The sequence below is a fragment of the Leucoraja erinacea genome, chromosome 26 (assembly GCF_028641065.1).
Source record: "Leucoraja erinacea ecotype New England chromosome 26, Leri_hhj_1, whole genome shotgun sequence".
NCBI classification, from domain to species: Eukaryota; Metazoa; Chordata; class Chondrichthyes; order Rajiformes; family Rajidae; genus Leucoraja; species Leucoraja erinaceus.
In genome coordinates, this window is record NC_073402.1 from 28,855,069 (window position 1) to 28,878,567 (window position 23,499).

General features: G+C 48.3%; 2 protein-coding genes across 3 annotated transcripts in view; one reads left to right on the top strand and one right to left on the bottom strand.

Moving 5' to 3' along the window:
* Positions 1-371: 371 nt before the first annotated feature.
* tmem30b (transmembrane protein 30B) lies at positions 372-15,195 on the bottom strand. The gene is made up of 7 exons (XM_055656588.1): positions 14,841-15,195; positions 8,933-9,040; positions 7,304-7,411; positions 3,753-3,843; positions 2,544-2,693; positions 1,981-2,169; positions 372-904 (listed from the first exon to the last, which is right to left on the bottom strand). Exons 1-7 carry the CDS (start codon positions 15,033-15,035, stop codon positions 717-719), a joined length of 1,029 nt encoding a protein of 342 aa, XP_055512563.1. The 5' UTR covers positions 15,036-15,195; the 3' UTR covers positions 372-716.
* A 2,348-nt stretch (positions 15,196-17,543) lies between these two features.
* The window catches only part of kdm1a (lysine (K)-specific demethylase 1a), a 41,207-nt gene continuing 35,251 nt past the window's right edge, over positions 17,544-23,499 (top strand). For both annotated transcript variants that reach the window (XM_055656585.1, XM_055656586.1), the window contains exons 1-2: positions 17,544-18,089; positions 22,043-22,208. In XM_055656585.1, the coding sequence (XP_055512560.1) occupies positions 17,661-18,089; positions 22,043-22,208 (595 nt within the window). In that variant the 5' untranslated portion in view covers positions 17,544-17,660. The remainder of the gene's footprint in view (positions 18,090-22,042; positions 22,209-23,499) is intronic.

Consider the following 23,499-nt stretch of genomic DNA (forward strand, 5'->3'; position numbering starts at 1 on the left):
AGATTGGGCGGCACGGTGGCCCAGCGGTATAGTTGCTGGCTCACAGCGCCAGAGACTCTGTTTCGATCCTGGCTACGGGTGATTATCTGTACGGAGTTTGCACGATCTCCCCGTGACCAGCGTGGGTTTTCTCCGAGATTGTCGGTTTCCTCCCACACTCCAAAGACGTGCAGGTTTGTAGGTTAATTGGCTTGGTGTAAATGTAAATTGTCTCTAGTGTGTGTGTAGGGTAGTGTTAATGTGAGGGGGGTCGCTGGTCAGTGCAGACTCGGTGTTTCCACGCTGTATCTCTAAACTAAACTAATCTCTAAAAAAAAAATCTGCAAAAATAAGTGTAACTGGCATTTAAGATTGAAAATAAAGACTAGGAGAAAAGTTCAATAGAATTTTACCACAAGCGTTGAACAAATATGTACAAACCCAGAGAATATTTCTTTACAATAAATCTTGCTCCACAATTATCTTTCAGCAAAGTAATGTCTCAAGGAAAATAGATCTGTTTCAATCATAATAATACATACATACATATAGATCAGTATAATGTATACATTTAAATGTAGTTACTTGCTCTAATCTGTAAAGTACACATAATGAAAGAATTCTGCTCCCTGATGAAAGTTAACACACACACAGTTAAGTTTTAGTGAGACCGCTATACCCTCGTAAACACATTGCCGTAGCCAAGCAATTTTTACACCCGAATGATTTGTTAATAACTACTTCTCGGTGGATGCATGGGCTCCTTGGTACTTAACGTAAACGATGAACATCACCGCTGTTGTTACGATACAGACACAGCCACAGACAAGATAAGCGATTCCCAGGAATGGATTCCTTCCACCCATCCAGGAGATGGTGCTGAACGTCACGCGCTTCTGTCCATTGAAGCTAATCACCGGGTAATCTGGGGGAACAACGTGTCAAGGAGAAACAAGTAGACAATCGACAATAGGTGCAGGAGGAGGCCATTCGGCCCTTCGAGCCAGCACCGCCATTCAATGGGATAATTGCTGATCATCCCCAATCAGTACCCCGTTCCTGCCTTCTCCCCATATCCCCTGACTCCGCTATTTTTAAGAGCCCTATCTAGCTCTATCTTGAAAGTATCCAGAGAACTCCCCTCTGAGGCAGAGAATTCCACAGTCTCACAACGCTCTGTGAGAAAAAGTGTTTCCTCGTCTCCGTTCTAAATGGCTTACTCCTTATTCTCAAACTGTGGCCCCTGGTTCTGGACTCCCCCAACATCGGGAACATGTTTCCTGCCTCTAGCGTGTCGAAGCCCTTAACAATCTTATATGTTTCAATGAGATACCCTCTCATCCTTCTAAACTCCAGAGTGTACAAGCCCAGCCGCTCCATTCTCTCAGCATATGACGGTCCCGCCATCCCGGGAATTAACCTTGTAAACCTACGCTGCACTTCCTCAATAGCAAGAATGTCCTTCCTCAAATTAGGGGACCAAAACTGCACACAATACTCCAGGTGTGGTCTCACTAGGGCTCGGTAGAACTGCAGAAGGACCTCTTTGCTCCTATATTCGATTCCTCGTGTTATAAAGGAGTAGGCCATTCGGCCCTTAGAGGCAGCACCGCCATTCAATGTGATAATTGCTGATCATCCCCAATCAGTACCCCGTTCCTGCCTTCTTCCCATATCCCCTGACTCCGCTATATTTAAGAGCCCCATCTCGCCCGCTCTTGAAAGTCTTTGTGGCCAGCTGTAGCTGGGACTGTGGGGACTGTGGAATTCTCTGCCAGCGAAGGCAGTGGTGGCCAATTTACTGGATGTTTTTCAAGAGAGAGTTAGATTTAGCTCTTGGGTGCTTACGGAATCAAGGGATATGGGGGAGAAGGCAGGAACGGGGAACTGATTTCGGAATGATCAGCCATGATCGTATTGAATGGCGGTGCTGGCTCGAAGGGCCGAATGGTGTATTCTTGCACCGATGTTTCTATGTTTCTATTCACAGGGCAAGGATACTGTAACTGATCTCCACCGTGTAGTTGCCGCGCTGCAGACCTCCCTCCACGCGACGGTAGAGTTTGCGGAAGTTCGGCAGAGCCGCCGTTCTCATCCAGACGATGAAATCTTCGTTGATGAAGCCGTTGTTTGCCGGGTTCGTGTCCAAATCGTAGGCGGGCCTGGGCCAGTTAATTGGCTTCACCGTCCCTGTGGGCAAGCAAACCAGTTAGACGTTGGGAGGCCACGGTGGCGCAGCGGTAGCGTTGCTGCCTCACAGCGCCGGAGACCCGGGTTCGATCCCGACTACGGGCGCTGTCTGTGTGGAGTTTGTACGTTCTCCCCGTGACCTGCGTGGGTTTTCTCCGAGATCTTCAGTTTCCTCCCACACTCCAAAGACGTGCAGGTTTGTAGGTTAATGTATCGTCCCTAGTGTGTGTGTAGGGTAGTGATGGTGTGCGTGGATCGCTGGCCGGTGCGGACTGGGTGAGACCGTTTCCACGCTGTATCTCTAAACGACACTAAATACAGCCTGTTCTAAATCCCAATGCGTTAGTATCACATTTACTGCAATTGCATATTACCCTTAAACACCTCCCGTAGATCAGTCCCGTTGTCTGTCGGTGGGTTATTGAACTTGACGTTGTAGTCAGTCCACCAAGAAATTCCCTTGGCATTTAAACGGACCTTTGTTCGTGTCCCGTTGTCATTCATCTTATAGACCACGAAGGAATCTGAAAGAAAAGAAAAATACCGATCTTTTTATTTTACAACTGAGAGCCGAGCACCCGGAGAAAACCCACGCAGGCCACAGTGCAAACGTACAAACTCCGTACAGGCAGCACCCGTAGTCAGGATCGAACCCGGGTCCCTGGTGCGGTGAGGCAGCAGTTCCACCCGCTGCGCCACCGAGCCGACACTTCTACAACCTGACGAGCCCAGTGGCGGCACGGTGGAGTTGCTGCCTCACAGCGCCAGAGACCAGGGTTCGATCCCGACTACGGGTGCTGTCTGCACGGAGTTTGCACGTTCTCCTCGTGACCTGCGTGCGTTTTCTCCGGCCACTCCAGTTTCCTCCCACACTCCAAAGACGTGTGGGTCTGTAGGTTAATTGGCTTCTGTAAATTGTCCCTAGTGTGTAGGGAGGGGAGGGGGTGGGATAGGAAAGAGCTGGTGTGTAGAAAGGAACTGCAGATGCTGGTTTATACAAAAGATGGACACAAAGTGCTGAAGTAACTCAGTGGGACCAGGGACCATCTCTGGGGAAAAACGGATGGGTGACGTATAAGGTCAGGACCTTCCTCAAAATAGCGTGAATGGGCGATGATCAGGGTGGACTCAATGGGCTGAATGGCCTGTTTCCGTGCTCTTAAAAAAAACCCTCTAATTTCCGCTGGCATCTATCCAGGGAAACTACAGAAAAATAGGTGCAGGAGCAGGCCATTCGGCCCTTCGAGCCAGCACCACCATTCAATATCATCATGGCTGATCATCCAGAATCAGTACCCCGTTCCTGCTTTCTCTGCATATCCCTCGATTCCGTTAGCCCCAAGAGCCACATCCAACTCTCTCTTGGATATATCCAGTGAATTGGCCTCCACTGCTTTCTGTGGCAGAGAATGCCACAGAGTCACAACTCTCTGGGTGAATGTACAGGGTGAATATACATAGACACATCAGATGATATACAGGGTGACGGAGATGATGACAGCACGGATTAGCCGAGGTAACGGCACTCTCTCCACAGGGAGTAGGTTGAATCGTGGCCCGAGACGGGATGTGCAGGAACTCACCATTAAACATGCTGTTGGCGATGGCTCCGCATGGAGCGATGGGGTTTCCCTTGCTATCCCGGCGAAACGGGAAGCAGTATTCGGACGGATTCTGTGAAAGCAGGAAAGCAGGAATGTCGGCAACGTCAGCTTGGGTCAGGTTGTACCGAGTCTCACTACTGAAATCCGCCGTCATTTCTCTGTTTAGTTCATTTTATTTTAGAGATACAGCATGGAAACAGGCCCTTCGGCCCACCTAGTCCACTCTGACCAGCGACCCCCCAGTACACTAGCTCAATCCTCCACACTAGGGACAATTTACGAGTTTTACCGAAGCCAATTAACCTACAAAACCTGCACGTCCATGGAGGAAACCGGAGCACCCGGGGAAAACCCACGCTGTCACGGGGAGAACGTGCAAACTCCGTACAGACAGCGCCCGTAGTCAAGATTAAATCCTGGTCTCTGGCGCTGTGAGGCAGCAACTCTACCGCTGCACCACTCTATGGTTTTGTATAAGCAGTATAGACCGTCTCAGATAAAGTAAAAAATAATGCAAGATAAAAACATAGAAGGTCGGGCGGCGCGGTGGCGTGTTGGTAGAGCTACCGCCTAACTGCGCCAGAGACCCGGGTTCCATCCTGACTACGGGCGCTGTCTGCACTGAGATTGTCAGCTCTCCCCGTGACCTGCGTGGGTTTTCTCCAGGTGCTCTGGTTTCCTCCCACACTCCAAAGACGTGCAGGTTTGTAGGCTAATTGGCTTTGATATAAAGTGTAAATTGCACCCATTGTGCGTAGGGTAGTGTTAATGCATCTGCAGAAGCTGGAAATAAATGGAACTGGCATTGAAGATTGGAAATAAGGATATGGAGAAAAAAAATCAATAGAATCCCACACTGTATCTCTAAACCAAACTAAATTAATCTCTTTGATTCATTTCCAAGCAGCTGAGGAGTGTTTCACCCGACGCCGGAGTTCCAGCTTCCCGGCAAGAGGGCCTGAAAACATTGGACTGGCTGCAGAGGCCACAAATAGGCCCCGACCTCGGGTGATTCACAGAGGAAGAGGACTGAAACGTTCTGATGCCTTTCCCCACAGTGGAACATTTTGATTCGGTTGTGGGGGGACGTTCATGTTGAATTCTATAATGTGTTGTGTCATTTTTCTTTTTTACATTTTTCTATGGCTGTACGGAAACTTAATTATTTGTTTCTAGGTAAAGCACTTTGGTCTCAACGCAAGTTGATTTAAACGTGCTATATAAATAAAATTGACTTACTTACTTCATTGGTATCATTTATATCATTATATCATTGGTTCATTGGTATCATTTAAAAATAAATTGGATAGGCATATGGATGAGAAGGGAATGGAGGGTTATGGTATGAGTGCAGGCAGGTGGGACTAAGGGGAAAAAACGTTGTTCGGCACGGACATGTAGGGCCGAGATGGCCTGTTTCCGTGCTGTAATTGTTATATGGTTACTTACTAAAAAAAGGCAGCACAATGGTGCAACAATGGAGTTGCTGCCTTACAGCACTAACAGCGCCAGAGACTCCGTTTCGATGCTGGCTACAGGCGTACCTGTACGGAGTTTGTACATTCTCCTCATAACCTGCGTGGGTTTTCTCCGAGATCCTCAGTTTCCTCCCACACTCCAAAGACGTACAGGTTTGTAGGTTAATTGTTCCAAATGTAAATTGTCCCTAGTGTGTGCAGGGTAGTGTTAGTGTGCGGGGATCGCTGGTCGGCACGGACATGGTGGGCCAAAGGGCCTGTTTCCGCAGTGTATCTCTAAAACTAAACTAAAGGGTCATTTCGACAGATAAAATGGATTAAAATTCCAGGTTGGTTATTTTTTTTTTTTTTAACACTCATTCATTAGAACATAAAATTAAAAGGCTAGGTAAACAAAAGTGCTGGAGAAACTCAGCGGGTGCAGCAGCATCTACGGAGCGAAGGAAATAGGCAACGTTTCGGGACGAAACCCTTCAGGAAGGAAATAGGTAACGTTTCGGGCCGAAACCCGGAAGGGTTTCGACCCGAAACGTTGCCTATTTCCTTCGCTCCATAGATGCTGCTGCTCCCGCTGAGTTTCTCCAGCATTTTTGTCGTCAGCCTATTTTGTAATGTTTTCCAATCTATCACAGCCCATTCACACTTAAGCCAACAATGACCATTCTACATTTCCTTCAATCGGTCGTTTTCACACCTTACCCTTCCATATCTCTAATTTCCCTCTCTCCCCTGACTCTCAGTCTCAGGAAGGGTCTCAAACCCTTCGTCAGACTGAAATTACAAGGCTAGATCTGCTATGTTGGATGTTTGTCGTACTGCCGTCCTGGTCAGGAAATATTAATGCTGTCTTTGTCCCCCAGATTTTGCCTGATCCGCAGGCTATTTCCAGCACTTATTGTTTCTATTTTTAGCCGAGGTCACATCTGTCCCTTGGTACCCAGTCAGTCCAGATGGATTCTGGAATGTTTCCTTCTGCATGTTCATAAGTGACAGGAGCAGAATTAGGCCATTCGGTCCATCAAGTCCATTCAATCATGGCTGATCTATGTCTCTCTCCTAACCCCATTCTCCTGCCTTCTCCCCATAACCCCTGACAGCCGTACTAATCCAGAATCTATCTATCTCTGCCTTAAATATATCCATTGACTTGGCCTCCACAGCCTTTTGTGGCAATGAATTCCACAGATTCACCACCCTTTGACTAAAGAAATTCCTCGTCATCTCCTTCCTAAAGGTACGTCCTTTTATTCCGAGTCTGTGACCTCAGAACCTGCACTGTCCCACTAGTGGAAACATCCTCTCCACATCCATCTATCCAGGCCTTTCCCCTTTCCTTCCCCTCCACTCCCCTGTACGTGCACTAATATCTCCCACTCTCATGCCCCCCCCCCCCCACCTCCTCCTTCCACCTATATCCCTAACTCTGGCTTCACATCACACTCCCCATCTCTCCTTGTCTCCCACCCTTTTCATCTCTGCCCTTTTGTCTGCCATTCAACCCCCCTCACCTGTATCCATTGGTCCAAGATTCAACATGAATAAATCCAGCGTTTTTGTCCATCTTCAGTTTAAACCAGCATCTGCAGTTCCTACCAACTAATTTCCGGTAACCCTTGCATTACCTCCCTCTCCGTCCCTTTTCATCCCTCACCAGCCCCACCATAGACGTCCAGCTAGTCACACTGTTCAAATCCCTTCGTTATTACTTCTTCCACAGCCAACAACGGACCATTGTGGGCTCCACCTTTCCTAAGTCATCCCTGCAGGCTCTGCTTCATTCTGTCCCTTTTCATTCCTTTAGATTCCCCCTCCACTGACTCTCAGTCTGAAGAAGGGTCTCGACCTGTAACGTCATCTATTCCTTTTCTCCAGAGATGCTGCCTGACCCGCTGAGTTACTCCAGCATTTCCGGTGTAAACCAGCACCTGCAGTTCCTTCCTACACAGGAACAGGCCCTTTGGCCCACAATGTCTGTGCCAAACATGATGCCAAGTCCGGAACTTCTCCCTCCATGTGCCCATCCAAAATTCCCTTAAATCCTTAAACATTTACCTTCAAATATTGCAAATCACCGTTCAACTGGTCATCATCCCGAGACACTCCATATTTCCGCTGATTTTGATAGAAGTTCGACAGTTCATAGTACATGAAAACGGGGCCCTGTGCAGCAAAACAGAGTGTTCGTTACATGTTTAGTTTAGAGATACAGCGTGGAAACAGGCCCTTCTGCCCACCGAGTCCGTGCCGACCAGCGATCCCCGCGTATTAACACTATCCTACACACACACACTGGGGTCAAATTATATTTATACCAAGGCAATTAACCTACGAGCCTATATGTTTTTGTAGTGCGGGAGGAAACAAAAGATCTCGGAGAAAACCCACGCGGTCACGGGGAGAACGTATAAACTCCATAAAGACAGCACCCGTGGTCAGGATCGAACCCGGGTCTCCGCCGCTGTGACTGCGTGGGTTTCCCCCCCACACTCCAAAGACGTACAGGTTTGTAGGTTAATTGGCTTTGGTAAAATTGTAAATTGTCCCTAGTGTGGGATGGTGCTGGTGTACGGGGTGATCGCTGGTCGGTGCGGACTCGGTGAGCCAAGGGGCCGGTTTCCACGCTGCATCTCCAAAGGTGGATAAAACACTGAATCAATCCCCTGCCAACCATAGTCATATGTTTTGGTCTTGCCCTAAGCTAGCAACCTTTTGGACGAGTGCTTTCGACGTGCTAAGCAGAGACTATGGCCAGACTATTCCTCCAAACCCACTGTCAGCTATTTTTGGTATTCCTCCCAACACCAACCTCTCTGTTGCGTTGAAGCGGGTCCTAGCTTTTACAACCTTGTTAGCCCGGAGACTGATCTTGCTTAACTGGAGGCTTACCTGTCCCCCGACACACGCCTGCTGGATTAAGGAGGTGCTTTACAATTTAAAGCTTGAAAAACTTAGGTTCTCTCTCAAAGGCTCTGCCAAGACATTCCTAGATACATGGAACCCTTTCCTGGAACTTGTTCTCTCTTAACTTGTTTCCGGACTCGTAAAGAGGACTGAGTGCCCACTATCACTGCTCTGTCTTATTGCAGCTGCTATCCCCTCAACCCCCCCCCCCCCCCCTCCCCACACCCTTTTTTGGGGTTTTGAGGGTCGTTTACATACTGTTGTACAATTATGTCCTGACTATCACTGTCTGTTATCATTGTATGTATGCAAATTGCTGTCAAATTCAAAATTCAAATTAAAAGATTTAAATTAAAACACTGAAGTGTCTGAGAAATATGCAATATACTGGAAGTACAGAAGTGGAGTGGCAAATTCCTGGATGATGTCTTCGGGAAAACAAAGCAGACCATACCCACAGATGGGAGAGTCTAAGATTAGAGGTCATAGCCTCAGAATTAAAGGACGTTCCTTTAGGAAGGAGAGGGGGAGGAATTTATTTCGTCAGAGGGCAGAGAATCTGTGGAATTCTTTGCCTCAGAGGCTGTGGAGGCCAAGTCAGTGGATATTTTTGAGGCAGAGATAGATTGGTTAGTATGGGTGTCAGGGGTTATGGGGAGAAGGTAGGATAATAGGGTTAGGAGGGAGAGATAGATCAGCCATGATTGAATGGCGGAGTAGACTTGATGGGCCTAATGGCCTCATTTTGCTCCTACTACATATGACTTCTAATGTTCTTACCACCAGTAACGTGTCCACCTTGAACTGCACGTTGCACTTGCAACCCTTGATGGTGGTGTTGGTACATGGGTAGCACGAGCTGTTCGGCAGGTTGCCAGTGTAGTCGAGCTGTGGGGGAAGTCAAAATATTTCCGATGTGAGACATACAGAGACCTTACGTGGCAAGTTTCTGAAGTTGAATCCATAATTTCCTTCGTAAAGCCCAACCCAGGTGACCATTTAGATACATAGAAAATAGGTGCAGGAGTAGGCCATTTGGCCCTTCGAGCATGCACCGCCATTCAATATGATCATGGCTGATCATCCAACTCAGTATCCTGTACCTGCTTTTTCTCCATACCCCCTGATCCCTTTAGCCACAAGGGTCACATCTAACTCCCTCTTAAATATAGCCAGCGATCTGGCCTCAACTACCTTCTGTGGCAGAGAGTTCCAGAGATTCACCACTCTCTGTGTGAAAAATGTTTTTCTCATCTCGGTCTTAAAGGATTTCCCCACTATCCTTTAAGCTGTGACCCCTTGTCCTGGACTTCCCCAACATCGGGAACAATCTTCCTGCATCTAGCCTGTCCAACCCCTTAAGAATTTTGTAAGTTTCTATAAGCTCCGAAATTCTAGCGAGTACAAACCGAGTCTATCCAGCCTTTCTTCATATGAAAGTCCTGACATCCCAGGAATCAGTCTGGTGAACCTTCTCTGCACTCCCTCTATGGCAAGAATGTCCTTCCTCAGATTTGGAGACCAAAACTGTACGCAATACTCCAGGTGTGGTCACATGAGTGTTGGTCACAGAAGTGAATCTGCAATCACACATTACAAAACATTCCACTATTTTATATCGCTACCCCAACAGCTGGCTTTACCTTGCACTGAACACTAGTCCCTTAAGGGACAGGGGTTTAGGGGTAACATGAGGAGGAACTTCTTTACTCAGAGAGTGGTAGCGGTGTGGAATGAGCTTCCAGTGGAAGTGGTGGAGGCAGGTTCGTTGGTATCATTTAAAAATAAATTGGATAGGCATATGGATGAGAAGGGAATGGAGGGTTATGGTATGAGTGCAGGCAGGTGGGACTAAGGGCAAAAAAAAGTTGTTCGGCACGGACTTGTAGGGACAAGATGGCCTGTTTCCGTGCTGTAATTGTTATATGGTTATATGGTTATCACCCATCTGTAAACTGTGAATAGCTCAATTGTAATCATGTGTTGGCTTTCCACTGACTGGTTAGCACGCAACAAAAGATTTCCAAATTGTACACGTGACAATAAACAAAAGACTAGACTGAAGGTAGATAAAAAATGCTGGGGAAACTCAGCGGGTGAGGCAGTATCTAATTTTTGATTCTTCCAGCATCTGCACTTCCTTCTTAAACTAAACTGAGCCTTTATTTTGCAGATGTTGTAGCTGCACCTGCTGGCGTACGCAGAGATCGAACTCAGCGTTCGGTAGCCGGGGTCACGTGACTCGGGAGGGGCCGCTTGTTTCGCGCGGTTTTTGCTTGCGCGCGTTAGTTCAGCGCTGACCACCGTTGTGGGGAGGCGTGTCTGGAGAATCTGTATACTGGATATCAAACTTTTGAATAAAGATCTGTTGGAAACCCCAGTTGTTGTTCTTCAGACTGCCAAACTGGACACAAAATGCTGGAGTAACTCAGCGGGACAGGCACGTTTCGGGTCGAGACCCACTTCAGCCTTTATTTTCTTGACTTGCATGTAGTTCTGCTATAACATGACAGATGAGTTCCTACGAACGCTCATGTTACAGAAGATCAAGTTATAAAAACAATTGTGCCAATAAAAACGAGGGTGTAAAGGGCGGGAGGGTTTGCGTTGAAAAAACAAGGTTATTTTTCCCAGCGGGCTGTCTATAATAAAAGGTTTACTTTGTTACTGCAAACCAAAAATACTAATTTCCAGGTGCGACAAAGGTTCACCTGCATCTCCTCCAACCTCATCTACTGCATCCGCTGCTCTAGATGTCAGCTGATTTACATCGGGGAGACTGAGCGGAGGTTGGGCGATCGTTTCGCCGAACACCTCCGCTCACAGTCCGCAATAACCTACCTGAACTCCCGGTGGCTCAGCACTTCAACTCCCCCTCCCATTCCCAATCCGACCTCTCTGTCCTGGGTCTCCTCCATTGCCAGAGTGAGCAACACCAGAAATTGGAGGAACAGCACCTCATATTCCACCTGGGTTGCTTGCGTCCGGATGGCATGAACGTTGAATTCTCCCAATTTTGCTAGCCCTTGCTGTCTCCTCCCCTTCCTTAACCCTCGAGCTGTCTCCTCCCATCCCTCCGCCCTCGGGCTCCTCCTCCTCCCTTTTTCCTTCCTTCACCCCCCCCACCCCCCATCGGTCTGAAGAAGGGTTTCGGCCCGAAACGTCACCTATTTCCTTCGCTCCATAGATGCTGCTGCACCCGCTGAGTTTCTCCAGCATTTTTGTGTACCTTCCAAAAATACTAATGGCTGAATGTTACAATGTTTTATAGAGTATCACCACACATGTCACAACACAAACAATTGCTTGTTGAATGACATAGGTGTCTGATTACTACCGGGAGTTAACATGGAGGTTTCCCCCCCCCCCCCCACCAATAGTGATACAGTGTAGGAACAGACCCTTCGGCCCGACTTGCCCACACTGGCCAACGTGTCCCTGCTACACTAGTCCCACCTGCCTGCATTTGGCCCATATCCCTCTAAACCTGTCCTATCCATGTACCTGTGTAATGCCCCTGTCCCACTTAGGAAACCTGAACGGAAACCTCTGGAGACTTTGCACCCCACCCAAGATTTCCGTGCGGTTCCCAGAGGTTTTTGTCAGTCTCCCTACTTGCTTCCACTACCTGCAACCTCCGGCAACCACCTGCAACCTCCGGGAACCACACGGAAACCTTGGGTGGGGCGCAGAGTCTCCAGAGGTTTCCGTTCAGGTTTCCTAAGTGGGACAGGCAGGGGCATTACTGTTTCTTAAATGTTGCGATAGACCATGCCCCAACTACCACCTCTGGCAGCTCGTTCCATACACCCACCGCCCTTTGTGTGAAAAAGTTACCCCTCGGATTATTATTAAACCTTTTTCCCCTTCACCTTAAACCTATGTCCTCTGGTCCCTCGATTCTGGGCAAGAGAACTGTCATTAATGAGAATAGACACACAACGCTGGAGTCGCTCAGCAGTACAGGCAGCATCTCTGGAGAGAAGGAATGGGTGACATTTCAGGTCGAGACCCTTCTTCAGAACATCCTCTCTCATTAATGAGAACTCGTTTGTCAATTGTCTGTCAGAGACAGGGAGAGAGTGCTTTTCCAGGTAATGTCAATTATCAAACAAGAGACAATGATGTCTGATTACTGTGTTAATTAGGTTCTCAATTGATATCATGTCACAGGCAGTTCGACCTTCGTTATACAAGTAGTGTTGCACAATTCATGACTCGCACTGTATCCAATTTGCAACACGGAAACTTGCGTTATAGTAGGGAGTTCAATTTTTTTGCGTAGGATGGGTGTGAGTAATTGCTGCAATGGGTGCATGCATTCTTTAAATATTATCCATTGCTTACGCACTGCCAGCCTATTTTGTGTTGAAGTAGGAACTGCAGATGCGGAACATCGAAGGGAGACAAAAATGCTGGAGAAACTCAGTGGGTGCAGCAGCATCTATGGAACGAAGGAAATTGGCAATGTTTCGGGACGAAACCCTTCAGGAAGGAAATAGGTAACGTTTCGGGCCGAAACCCGGAAGGGTTTCGTCCCGAAACGTTGCCTATTTCCTTCGCTCCATAGATGCTGCTGCTCCCGCTGAGTTTCTCCAGCATTTTTGTCGTCAGCCTATTTTGTAATGTTTTCCAATCTATCACAGCCCATTCACACTTAAGCCAACAATGACCATTCTACATTTCCTTCAATCGGTCGTTTTCACACCTTACCCTTCCATATCTCTAATTTCCCTCTCTCCCCCTGACTCTCAGTCTCAGGAAGGGTCTCAACCCGAAACGTCGTGGAGTCAGTCAACAATGAACGATCTCCTTGTGCATTGTCCGTTTTGATCTGTCCTTTTCACACCTTAACCTTCCATATCTCTAGTCTCCCTCTCCCCGACTCCCAGTCTGAAGAAGGGTCTCGACTTGAAATATTACCCACTCCTTCTCTCCAGAGATGCTGCCTGTCCCGCTGAGTTACTCCAGCATTTTGTGTCTTCCACGGTGTAAATCGGCATCTGCAGTTCCTTCCTTCACACTTGTTATGAGTTATGAGTGTGGTTTATTGTCTTGTATACCGAGGTACAGTGAAAAGTTTTTGTTGCGTGCTAACCAGTCAACGGAAAGACAAGGGCAGTCACGGTGGCGCAGCGGTAGAGTTGCTGCTTTACAGCGAATGCAGCGCCGGAGACCCAGGTTCGATCCCGATTATAGACAATAGACAATAGGTGCAGGGGTAGGCCATTCGGCCCTGCGAGCCAGCACCACCATTCAATGTGATCATGGCTGATCATCCCCAATCAGTACCCTGTTCCTGCCTTCTCTCCATATCCCCCGACTCCGCTATCTTTCAGAGCCCTATCTAGCTCTCTCTTGAAAGCATCCAGAGAACCGGCCTCCACCACCGTCTGAGGCAGAGAATTCCACAGACTCACCACTCTCTGTGAGGAAAAGTGTTTCCTCGTCTCCGTTCTAAATGGCTTACTCCTTATTCTTAAACTGTGGGCCCCTGGTTCTGGACTCCCGCAACATCGGGAACATGTTTCCTGCCTCTAGCGCGTCCAAACCCTTAACAATCTTATATGTTTCAATAACATTCCCTCTCATCCTTCTAAACTCCAGAGTGTACAAGCCCAGCCACTCCATTCTCTCAGCATATGACAGTCCCGCCATCCCGGGATTTAACCTTGTAAACCTATGCTGCACTCCCTCAATAGCAAGAATGTCCTTCCTCAAATTAGACGACCAAAACTGCACACAATACTCCAGGTGTGGTCTCACTAGGGCCCTGAACAACAGCAGAAGGACCTGTTTGCTCCTATACTCGACTCCTCTTGTTATAAAGGCCAACATGCCATTCGCTTTCTTCACTGCCTGCTGTACCTGCATGCTTACTTTCATAGACTGATGTATAAGGACCCCCAGATCCCGTTGTACTTCCCCTTTTCCCAACGACGCCATTTAGATAGTAATCTGCCTTCCTGTTTTTGCTACCAAAGTGGACAACCTCGCATTTATCCGCATTAAACTTAATCTACCATGTATCTGCCCACTCCCCCAACCTGTCCAAGTCACCCTGCATTCTCATAGCATCCTCCTCACAGTTCACACTGCCACCCAGCTTTGTGTCATCTGCAAATTTGCTAATGTTACCTTGAATCCTTTCATCCAAATCATTGATGTATATTGTAAGTAGCTGTGGGCCGAAGGGTTTGTTTCCACCGTGTGAGTCTATGACTCTAATTGTGCCAGAAGGGCCTGCTTCTGTGTTGTATGAAACCAAGTCAGTGGATAAGGGGGAAGTCTTTTAGGACCAAGATGAGAAAAAAAATCACACAGAGAGTGGTGAATCTGTTGAATTCTCTGCCACAGAAAGTAGTTGGGGCCAGTTCATTGGCTACATTGGATGATCAGCCATGACCATATTGAATGGCGGTGCAGGCTCGAAGGGCCGAATGGCCTACTCCTGCACCTATTTTCTATGTTTCAATGATATTAGTTCGGGTGTCAGGGGTTATGGGGAGAATGGGGTTGGGAGAGATAGATCAGTCATGATTGAATGGGCGGAGTAGACTCGATGGGCCGAATGGCTCAATTGTGCTCCTATCACATGGACGTATGACTGACTGTGACTTTGCTAAACGACCTGGTGAAGGAACGTGTTGAAGGGGGGGGGGGGGGGGGGCGAGGGTAAAACACTCACCTCCAGCTCGATGACACTGTTGGAGGAGAAGAGGAGACCGAGGCCGATGCCGATGAAGGCCAGGCCGAGCAGGAGGAAGGTGGGTAGGACATACCCCGCCGACATGATGGGCTGCCAGGCCGGCAGCCGCTGCTGCGTGAACGCCGTGTTATCCGGCTTGTTCTTCAACAGCACCCCGTCCTCCTGTCGGTTCATCTTTCTTGTCCGCAGTCGAAAGGAGGAGTAGGAGACGAAAAAGTTTTAAACTCCGGTCTCTTCCGCGTCAAGAAGCCTGTGGGATTCAGAGTGAACAAAGTCCTTGTGTCTCCTCCCACTGTCCCACTTCCACCTACACTCAGTGTCGCTCAGCTGCTCCGCCCAGTATCACATGGGCCACTACTGACTTACCTGTTCAACCAGCTCCCAGCTACACCTACAGTCAGGAAGCTCTCAGCACAGAAACACGTGCCTCGGCCCAACTCACCCATGCCTAACATAGACACAAAAAGCTGGAGTAACTAACACAGCGTCTCTGGAGAACATGAATGGGTGACACAAAAAGTTGGAGTACTAGGTTTACAAGGTTAATTCCCGGGATGGCTTGTACACATTGGAATTTAGAAGGATGAGAGGATATCTCATTGAGACATATAAGATTGTTAAGGGCTTGGACACGCTAGAGGCAGGAAACATGTTCCCGATGTTTGGGGGAGTCCAGAACCAAGGGCCACAGTTTAAGAATAAGGAGTAAGCCATTTAGAACGGAGACGAGGAAACACTTTTTTCTCACAGGGAGTGGTGAGTCTGTGGAATTCTCTGCCTCAGAGGCAGGCTCTCTGGGTGCTTTCAAGAGAGAGCTAGATAGGGCTCTTAAAATAGCAGTCAGGGGATATGGGGAGAAGGAACGGGGTACAGATTGGGGATGATCAGCCATGATCACATTGAATGGTGGTGCTGGCTCGAAGGGCCGAATGGCTTACTCCTGCACCTATTATCTATTGACTATTGTCTATCTTTGGTGAAAACCAGCATCTGCAGTTCCTCCCTAAACACATTCTATATCTCTTGTTTCCCTTATCCCTAACCAGTCTGAAGCCATTCCTTCTCTCCAGAGATGCTGGTTGTCCCGCTGAGTTACTCCAGCTTTTTGTGTCTATCTTCGGTTTACACCAGCATCTGCAGTACCTTCCCACACATGTCTATCTCCCTTAGTTCCAGGTTCAGGAACAGCTTCTTCCCTGCAGCCATCAAGCTATTAAGCAATACAACCTCAGGGGTGGGAGATTGCAACCTTCATGTGGTCCACCCTGTTTCGACTAATGAAATCAACTCGACGTGCAACAACGATAACTTTAGGCTGTGTACTCCATACACAAGATGTCTACAGCCTCAAATAAGCTCTGAACCACAATAGACTATTATTATTATTATTAGTAAGTAAGTTTATTGGCCAAGTATTCACATACAAGGAATTTGCCTTGGTGCTCCGCCCACAAGTAACAGCATGACATAGTGAAAGTTACGAATGACTCAGAATTATTATTATTGCATTATTATTGTTTGTTTTTTGAGTATGTGTATATGTATATATATGTGTGTGTGTGTGTGTGTACTTGTGAGTGTGTACATATACACACACTGAACTTTTTTTTTCTCTCATTTATCATATTGTTTACCGTGTACTATGTTTATTATATTCTGTTGTGCAGCAGCGAGTAAGAATGTCATTGTTTTATCTCGGACACACGACAATAAAACACTCTTGACACCAAAGATACTTGCCATGGGATCTTTGCTTGACTTGTGCAAGGTAGACAAAAGTGCTGGAGAAAATCAGCGGGTGCAGCAGCATCAGTGACTATTCGGGACGAAACGTTGCCTATTTCCTTCGCTCCATAGATGCTGCTGCATCCGCTGAGTTTCTCCAGCACTTTTGTCTACCTTCTTCTTCTTTCGTGTGGCGTGCACAGTTGTTGAACAACTTGTTCTATTTGATGTGTTTAAGAGGGAACTGCAGATGCTGGAGAATCGAAGGTTACACAAAAAAGCTGGAGAAACTCAGCGGGTGCAGCAGCATCTATGGAGTGAAGGAAATAGGCAACGTTTCGGGTCTGAAGAAGGGTTTCGGCCCGAAACGTTGCCTATTTCCTTCACTCCATAGATGCTGCTGCACCCGCTGAGTTTCTCCAGCTTTTTTGTGTAACCTTGTTCTATTTGATCTTCCGTTTGTGCACGTCCAGTTGACTGCATTAGTCGAAACAGGGCGGACCGCGTGAAGGTTGCAATTCTCCCACCCTGTCTATCTTCGATTTTCCAGCATCTGCAGTTCCTTCTTAAACACTGAGCAACAAAGATCTCATAGCGGAGCGCTCTGCTATAAGATCTTTGCTGAGCAAGGCAGCGCGTGCACGCGCCTCACCTGTACGTACGCAACGTACGTACGTACTTACGTGCGCGGCCCCGTCCACCGCCGCCGCCGCTCCACCTAACTCGCTACCCCATCTCCCTCCCCCCACCGTTGTAGTACCGCCCTCCCAACATGATCGACACCGGGATTATCCAATGGGCAGCGCTGCTGTCGGCGCGGCGGCCAATGGGGGCGCGAGGAGGGAGGCATCAAGCTAGGTTGTGGTGGGGGGGGGGAGGGACGTGCGTCGAGTGAGCGGTCGATCGGTCGCCCGTGTTTTTGTTGTTTTATTGTTGAAGCCGCCCGCCCGCCCCTCTCACGCCCGCCCGCGGCTGCTCACACTCACTCACCGGCTGTCCATCCATCCATCCATCCACCCGGCGGCTGGTTGTGAGGGGGAAAGGCCGGAGATCGGGGGCCCCGAGGCGGCGGCGATGATGATGTTGACGGGGAAGAAGAGTGAGGAGAGACAAAGCGGACCTGGAGGTGGAGGTGGAGGCGCCGGGCCTGAGGGAGGCCTGGAGGCGCCGGCGGACGGGCCGGGCCCGGGTCCTGGTCCTGGTCCTGGGCCGGGTCCATGCATCGTCCCCGGACCCGGCTCCGGCTCCGGCCCCGGTCAGGGTCAGGGTCAGGGCATCGGCCTGGGCCTGGGGCTGGGCTTGGGACTAGGCCCCGGGGGTCCGTGCCCGGGCCTGGGCCTGGGTTTAGCCGCCGCCTCCTCCGCCGCCGCCGCCGCCGAGCGCACCCCCAAGAAGAAGGAGCGCGCGTCGCCGCACAGCAGCAGCAGCAACGAGGGCACCGCGGAGGGGGGCACGGCCGAGACCCCCGACGGCCGCAGGACCAGCAAACGCAAGCGGGCCAAGGTGGGGGAGATGGGGGGGGGGGTGGAGATGGAGAGGGGATGGGTTGGAGATGGAGAGGGGGGGGGGGGGGGGGGGGGGTGGGGGAGAGGGGGGGGGGAGATGGAGAGGGGGGGGGGGGGAGATGGAGAGGGGGGGGGGGGAGAGGGAGGGGGGGGGGGTGTGAGATGGGGAGGATGGGGATGGGGGGGGGATGGAGATGTAGGGGGGTTGATGGAGATCGGGGGGGTGGAGAGAGGGGGATGATGGAGATGGAGATGGAGGGGGGAGGGTGGAGATGGAGGGGGGAGGGTGGTATGGAGATGGATTCAGATTCAGATTCAATTTTCATTGTCATTGTCAGTGTACAGTACAGAGACAACGAAATGCATTAGACAACGAAATGCATTAGAGGTGATGGAGATCGGGGGGTGGAGAGGGGGGGATGATGGAGATGGAGGGGGGGAGGGTGGGAGATGGAGGGGGGAGGGTGGTATGGAGATGGATTCAGATTCAGATTCAATTTTCATTGTCATTGTCAGTGTACAGTACAGAGACAACAAAAATGCATTAGAGGGGGGGATGGAGATGGAGGGGGGGGGGGGGGGTGGAGATGGGGGGGGATGGAGATGGGGGGATGGAGGAGGGGGGATGGAGATGGGGGGGGGGGGGGGTGGTATGGAGATGGAGGGGGGGGGGATGGAGATGAGGGGGGGGGGCAATTGATTCAATGGGGAGGAGGTAATTTGGTGGGGGTGAGGAGAGTATGGGGAGGGGGGCAATTGGTTGAATGGGGAGGAGGCAATTTGGTGGGGAGGGGGAGGATGGCAGAGTTGAGAGGGTTCCTGAAGGGTCGGGCGCAGTGGATGGTGGGGGGGGGGGGGCAATTGGTTGAGTGAGGAACCTTCTGAATTTGTAGTTGGCAGGACAGTACTCTGCATATCGCCAACTTGGGGAGGAGGCAATTTGGTGGGGAGGGGGTGGATGGTGTAGTTGAGAGGGTTGCTGAGGGGTCAGGGGAACGGTGGGTGGTGAGGGGGTAGTGGGAGGGGTATATTGGGCGGGGAGGGGGTAAGGGGAGGGGGCAGCTGGTTGAATGACAGAGAGGGCAATTGGTTGAATGGGGAGGGGGCAGATGGTGGACTTGAAAGGGTTACTGAGGGGGGGGGGGGGAGGAGGCAATTGGTTGAGTGAGGAGGGGGTAGTTGGTTGGGGAGAGGGTGGATGGTGGAGTTGAGAGGGTTACCGAGGAGTCGGGGGGTGGGGAGGGGGCAACTGAGTGGGTGGGGTGTGCAGAAGGTGGAGATAAGGATATTACTGAGGGGTCAACAGAACTGGGGAGGGGGCAATTGGATGGGGTGAGAAAGGGGTCAGAGAGATGGTGGGCATGGTGTGGGAGCAGGGGGAGGGTGCAAAGGGAAAGGCTGAAGGAAAGGTGTTGGTGGGAAGTGGTGAAGAAGTGTTGGCTGGTCAAGGGATTGGGTGAAGGGTGGTAAAGGGGTGGGGGTTGAAAGGTGGTGAAGGGCTGGGAGGTGAAGGAGCGGGAGGGAATGGTTTAAAGATGGTGAAGGAGCAGTGGGGGGAGGATAGTTTTAGATTAGAATTAGATTCCTTTGTTGTCATTCAGACCTTTCGGTCCTAGTTAAATGTCCTATTGGCGGTTAGTGATGAATGAATAGACGAAAAGTGAATCAGAATTGGGAGATACGCAAGTGTATTAAGAATTCTTGTGATAGATGAAAGAATCTGTTGGGTGGGCGAGGATTCCTGGTCATAGATAGGACCTGAAGGTGGAGGAGGAGTTGTGTCTGGTTTGCAATCTATTTAGATGCAGCTTTGGGGCAAATCTGAGGCTTCTGCAGTAAACTGATCATTCTGGATCAGAGAGGGAAAGATCAGAAGGGTAGGTGAAAATATGGCAGATGATGCGAGAGATGAGGGGTGCAGTCTGAGAAAAGTGGAAAAAATTGAATTCATTGCCACAGATGGCTGTGGAGGCCAAGTTGATGGATATTTGTAAGGAGATTGACAGATTCTTGATTAGTACGGGTGTTGGAGGTTATGGGGAGAAGCGGGAGAATGGGGTTGAGAGGGAAAGATAGATCTGCCATGATTGAATGTCGGGGTAGGCGTGATGGGCCGAATGGCCTAATTCTGCTCATTGAACTTATGAAAAGGAAGAAATGCCAAGTGCGTATTCGAATCCAAGAACTCAGATTCAAAGATTCAATTTTAATTGGTTTGTACAGAGACAACGAACTGTTGAGGTTTGCATCTTTGACCAATGAAAGAAAGAAAGTTGGAGAAACTTGAAGAAGGTTTTTTGTGTACATTCGATTTTCCAGCATCTGCAGTTCCTTCTTAAACAAAGAAAGAAAGTTGTCTGATGCGATACCAAATATGGCCGGGAATTTAGTGGGGCTGCAGACTGCGACATCTTTGAGATGTAATGAATTAATGTTGCAGAGAGGAGTGAAGAGCATGCATGGCATTCAGCCAAGAGATCTGGACAGGTTTGATTAGTAGGAAAATTGCAAATGTTATATATCAGATCAAATATGAATTATTTGCTTTGGTAGAAAGAATAAAAGCACAGATTATTTTTGGAGGGATATGTGACCTTGTGCCGATATGACAAAGCTAGATGCAGCAGGCATTTGGGAAAGCCATGAATGCTCTTCTTAGGAAGGATGTACATGGAGGTTGTGCACCAAAGGTCTACGTAATGGAACAGCTCTCACCCCAAGAATCCTAAAATCATATGTTATAGGAGTGGAATTAGGCCATTCGGCTCAGCAAGTCTATTCCGCCATTCGATCATGGATGATCTATCTCACCCTCCTAACCCCATTCTCCTGTCTTTCACCATAACCCCTGACACCCATACTAATCAAGAATCTATCTATCTCTGCTTTAAAAATATCCATTGACTTGGCCTCCATGGCCATCTGTGGCAAAGAATTCCACAGATTCACCACCTTCTGACGCAAGAAATTCCTTCTCATCTCCTTCCTAAAAGAATGTCCTTTATTCTGAGGCTATAACCTCTAGTCCTAGACTCTCCCACTGGTGGAAACATCCTCTCCACATCCACTCTATAAATCCAAGCCTTTCACTATTCGTTACGATTCAATGTGATGCCCCCCTCATTCTCCTAAACTCCAGCGAGTACAGGCCCAGTGCCATCAAATGCTTGTCCTAAGTTAACCCACTCATTCCTGGGATCATTCTTGTAAACCCCCTCTGGACTCTCTCCAGGGCCAACACACCCTTTCTCAGATATGATGCTTTGAATAATTGATGAAAGACCAAGTAGAATGAACATTTGTTCTCTGAAGTTTATAAGAGCGATGAGTAATAAGGGATCCAATTGAAGTGTGAATGTTTCTGGAGGAACTTGGAAAAAGAGGATACAAAGAGGTGATATTCCCTGTAGAATCTTGTCCATTTGTTCCAAGATTTCCTTCTAGTTTGAGATAATATTACTGGTTGCTTTGGCTTCTGGTGGCTAATGTCGTTGCCTTTGTTTAAGAAGGGATATGGGGAAAACTAGAAATTATAGGCCAGTGAGCCTCAAATCAGTGATAGCGAAGCTATTGGACATTGTAATATCCTTTGTAATCAAAGTTAAAAAGACCAGCATTTTTCACCCTTACCCATTCATGGAATTGTAATTGCCACCCACCCCCCATCAGTCTGAAGAAGAGTTTCGGCCTGAAAGGTTGCCTATTTCCTTCGCTGCAGTAGCTGGTTTACAAAAAAAAGTAGAAAGTGCCAGAGTAACTCAGTGGGCCAGGCAGGAGAAAATGGACAGATGACAGTTCCCGACCCGAAATGTCACCAATCCATGTTCTCCAGGGATGCTGCTTGACCCGCTGAGTTACTCCAGCACTTTGTGTGTTTTTTTTTTTGGTGTCTGTCCATGGAATTGACCTACAGTGAACGGTTGTATCTTTTCCTTGCAACGTTCTTTGCAGGTTGAGTACAGAGAGATGGACGAGAGCTTGGCAAACCTGTCAGAGGACGAGTATTATTCGGAGGAGGAACGCAATGCCAAGGCTGAGAAAGAAAAGAAGCAGGTGCCACCACCTCTACCTCCACCACCTGAGGAGGAGATTGAAAGTGATCCAGAAGAACCATCTGGTAAGTGGATTTATTTAGACTGGTTTCTATGCAGTGGGATGGGAAAGAGTTAAAGAAACCCTCAAGAAACCGAAGGGACTTTGTGCACAATCTGTCAAGTTTTCCCAAAACGTAACAGAGAAAAACTAAATCCCAAAGCCTTTTAAATTCTAAGATTACAAATCATGAGTTAATTGCTGCAGCTCAATAGCTGTTCACTTATTACGTTTGCTAATTAAACTAAGCTGGTGTATTTGACCTGATGGAGAGAATGAATAGAAATGTAGGTTATGTATTCAAGCTCCACTCCAGAGACTTAAGCATACCCCAGAGAGTTTAAGCTGACAGTTAAGACTGTGCAGTCAGAGTTTAAAATGGATGCTGCCTTGGGTAAATGTAAAATGCCCTATATAATAGTGGGACCGCACTAAAATAGATTTGTGAATTTTCTCAGCGTGGGAGCATACTGTATGCAAACTGGCTGCTTTGATTCCTGCAAAATGCACTGCGTTACATCCATACTGCTCTGACAGTACCTCCTACATCCATCACCTTTTGTTTGAGGATATCTGGCATAAAGGCACGCTGCTGTCTGCACATCCCCTCCAAGTTGCTGATTATCCTGAATTGGAATTATATCACTGGGTCTGAACTGTGGAATGCTTTACCCAACAGCACGTCAGAGGGAAAGAGATCAGCCATGATTGAATGGTGGAGTAGACTTGATGGGCCAATTAGTCTAATTCTGCTTTAATCATTTATGAATTTATGAACAAGCATTATTCTACAATTCAAAATAACTTAATTGGTTAAAAATAATTTTGGCATGCCACGAGGAAGTGGCAGTTGCTTCCAGTCATCTTTTTCTGAAAAGTGGTATTTGATATGTAATCTACCATACCTTGTAAAAAAGTTAATCTTATGCCCTCAAAAGACTGGGCACTATGGATATCCAATTCTGTTATGTAACTCCTTCAATCCCATGGACTTAGGCTGTTTTTTCTATTAAGTTCATAAAAGGCGAACATCTTGAATTTGCCTTTAAAAAAAAAAAACTCCTCGCCAAGGCAAATTCCTTGTATGTGACTACTTGGCCAATAAACTTATTTACTTACTTAACACATACTCTTTTATCAGTGGCTTTCTTGAGGGTTTCTGACTATCTAACGTGGAATAAAACAACTTGGCGTTTCAATGGTTATCTGTGGAGACCAAGAATTTAAAGTTTTGGGTTGGTGACTTTTAACACATTAAAATGGGACCTTGCTTTCTTTTACAGCAAGGTATGAAATTCTAGAATGTATTGAAAGCA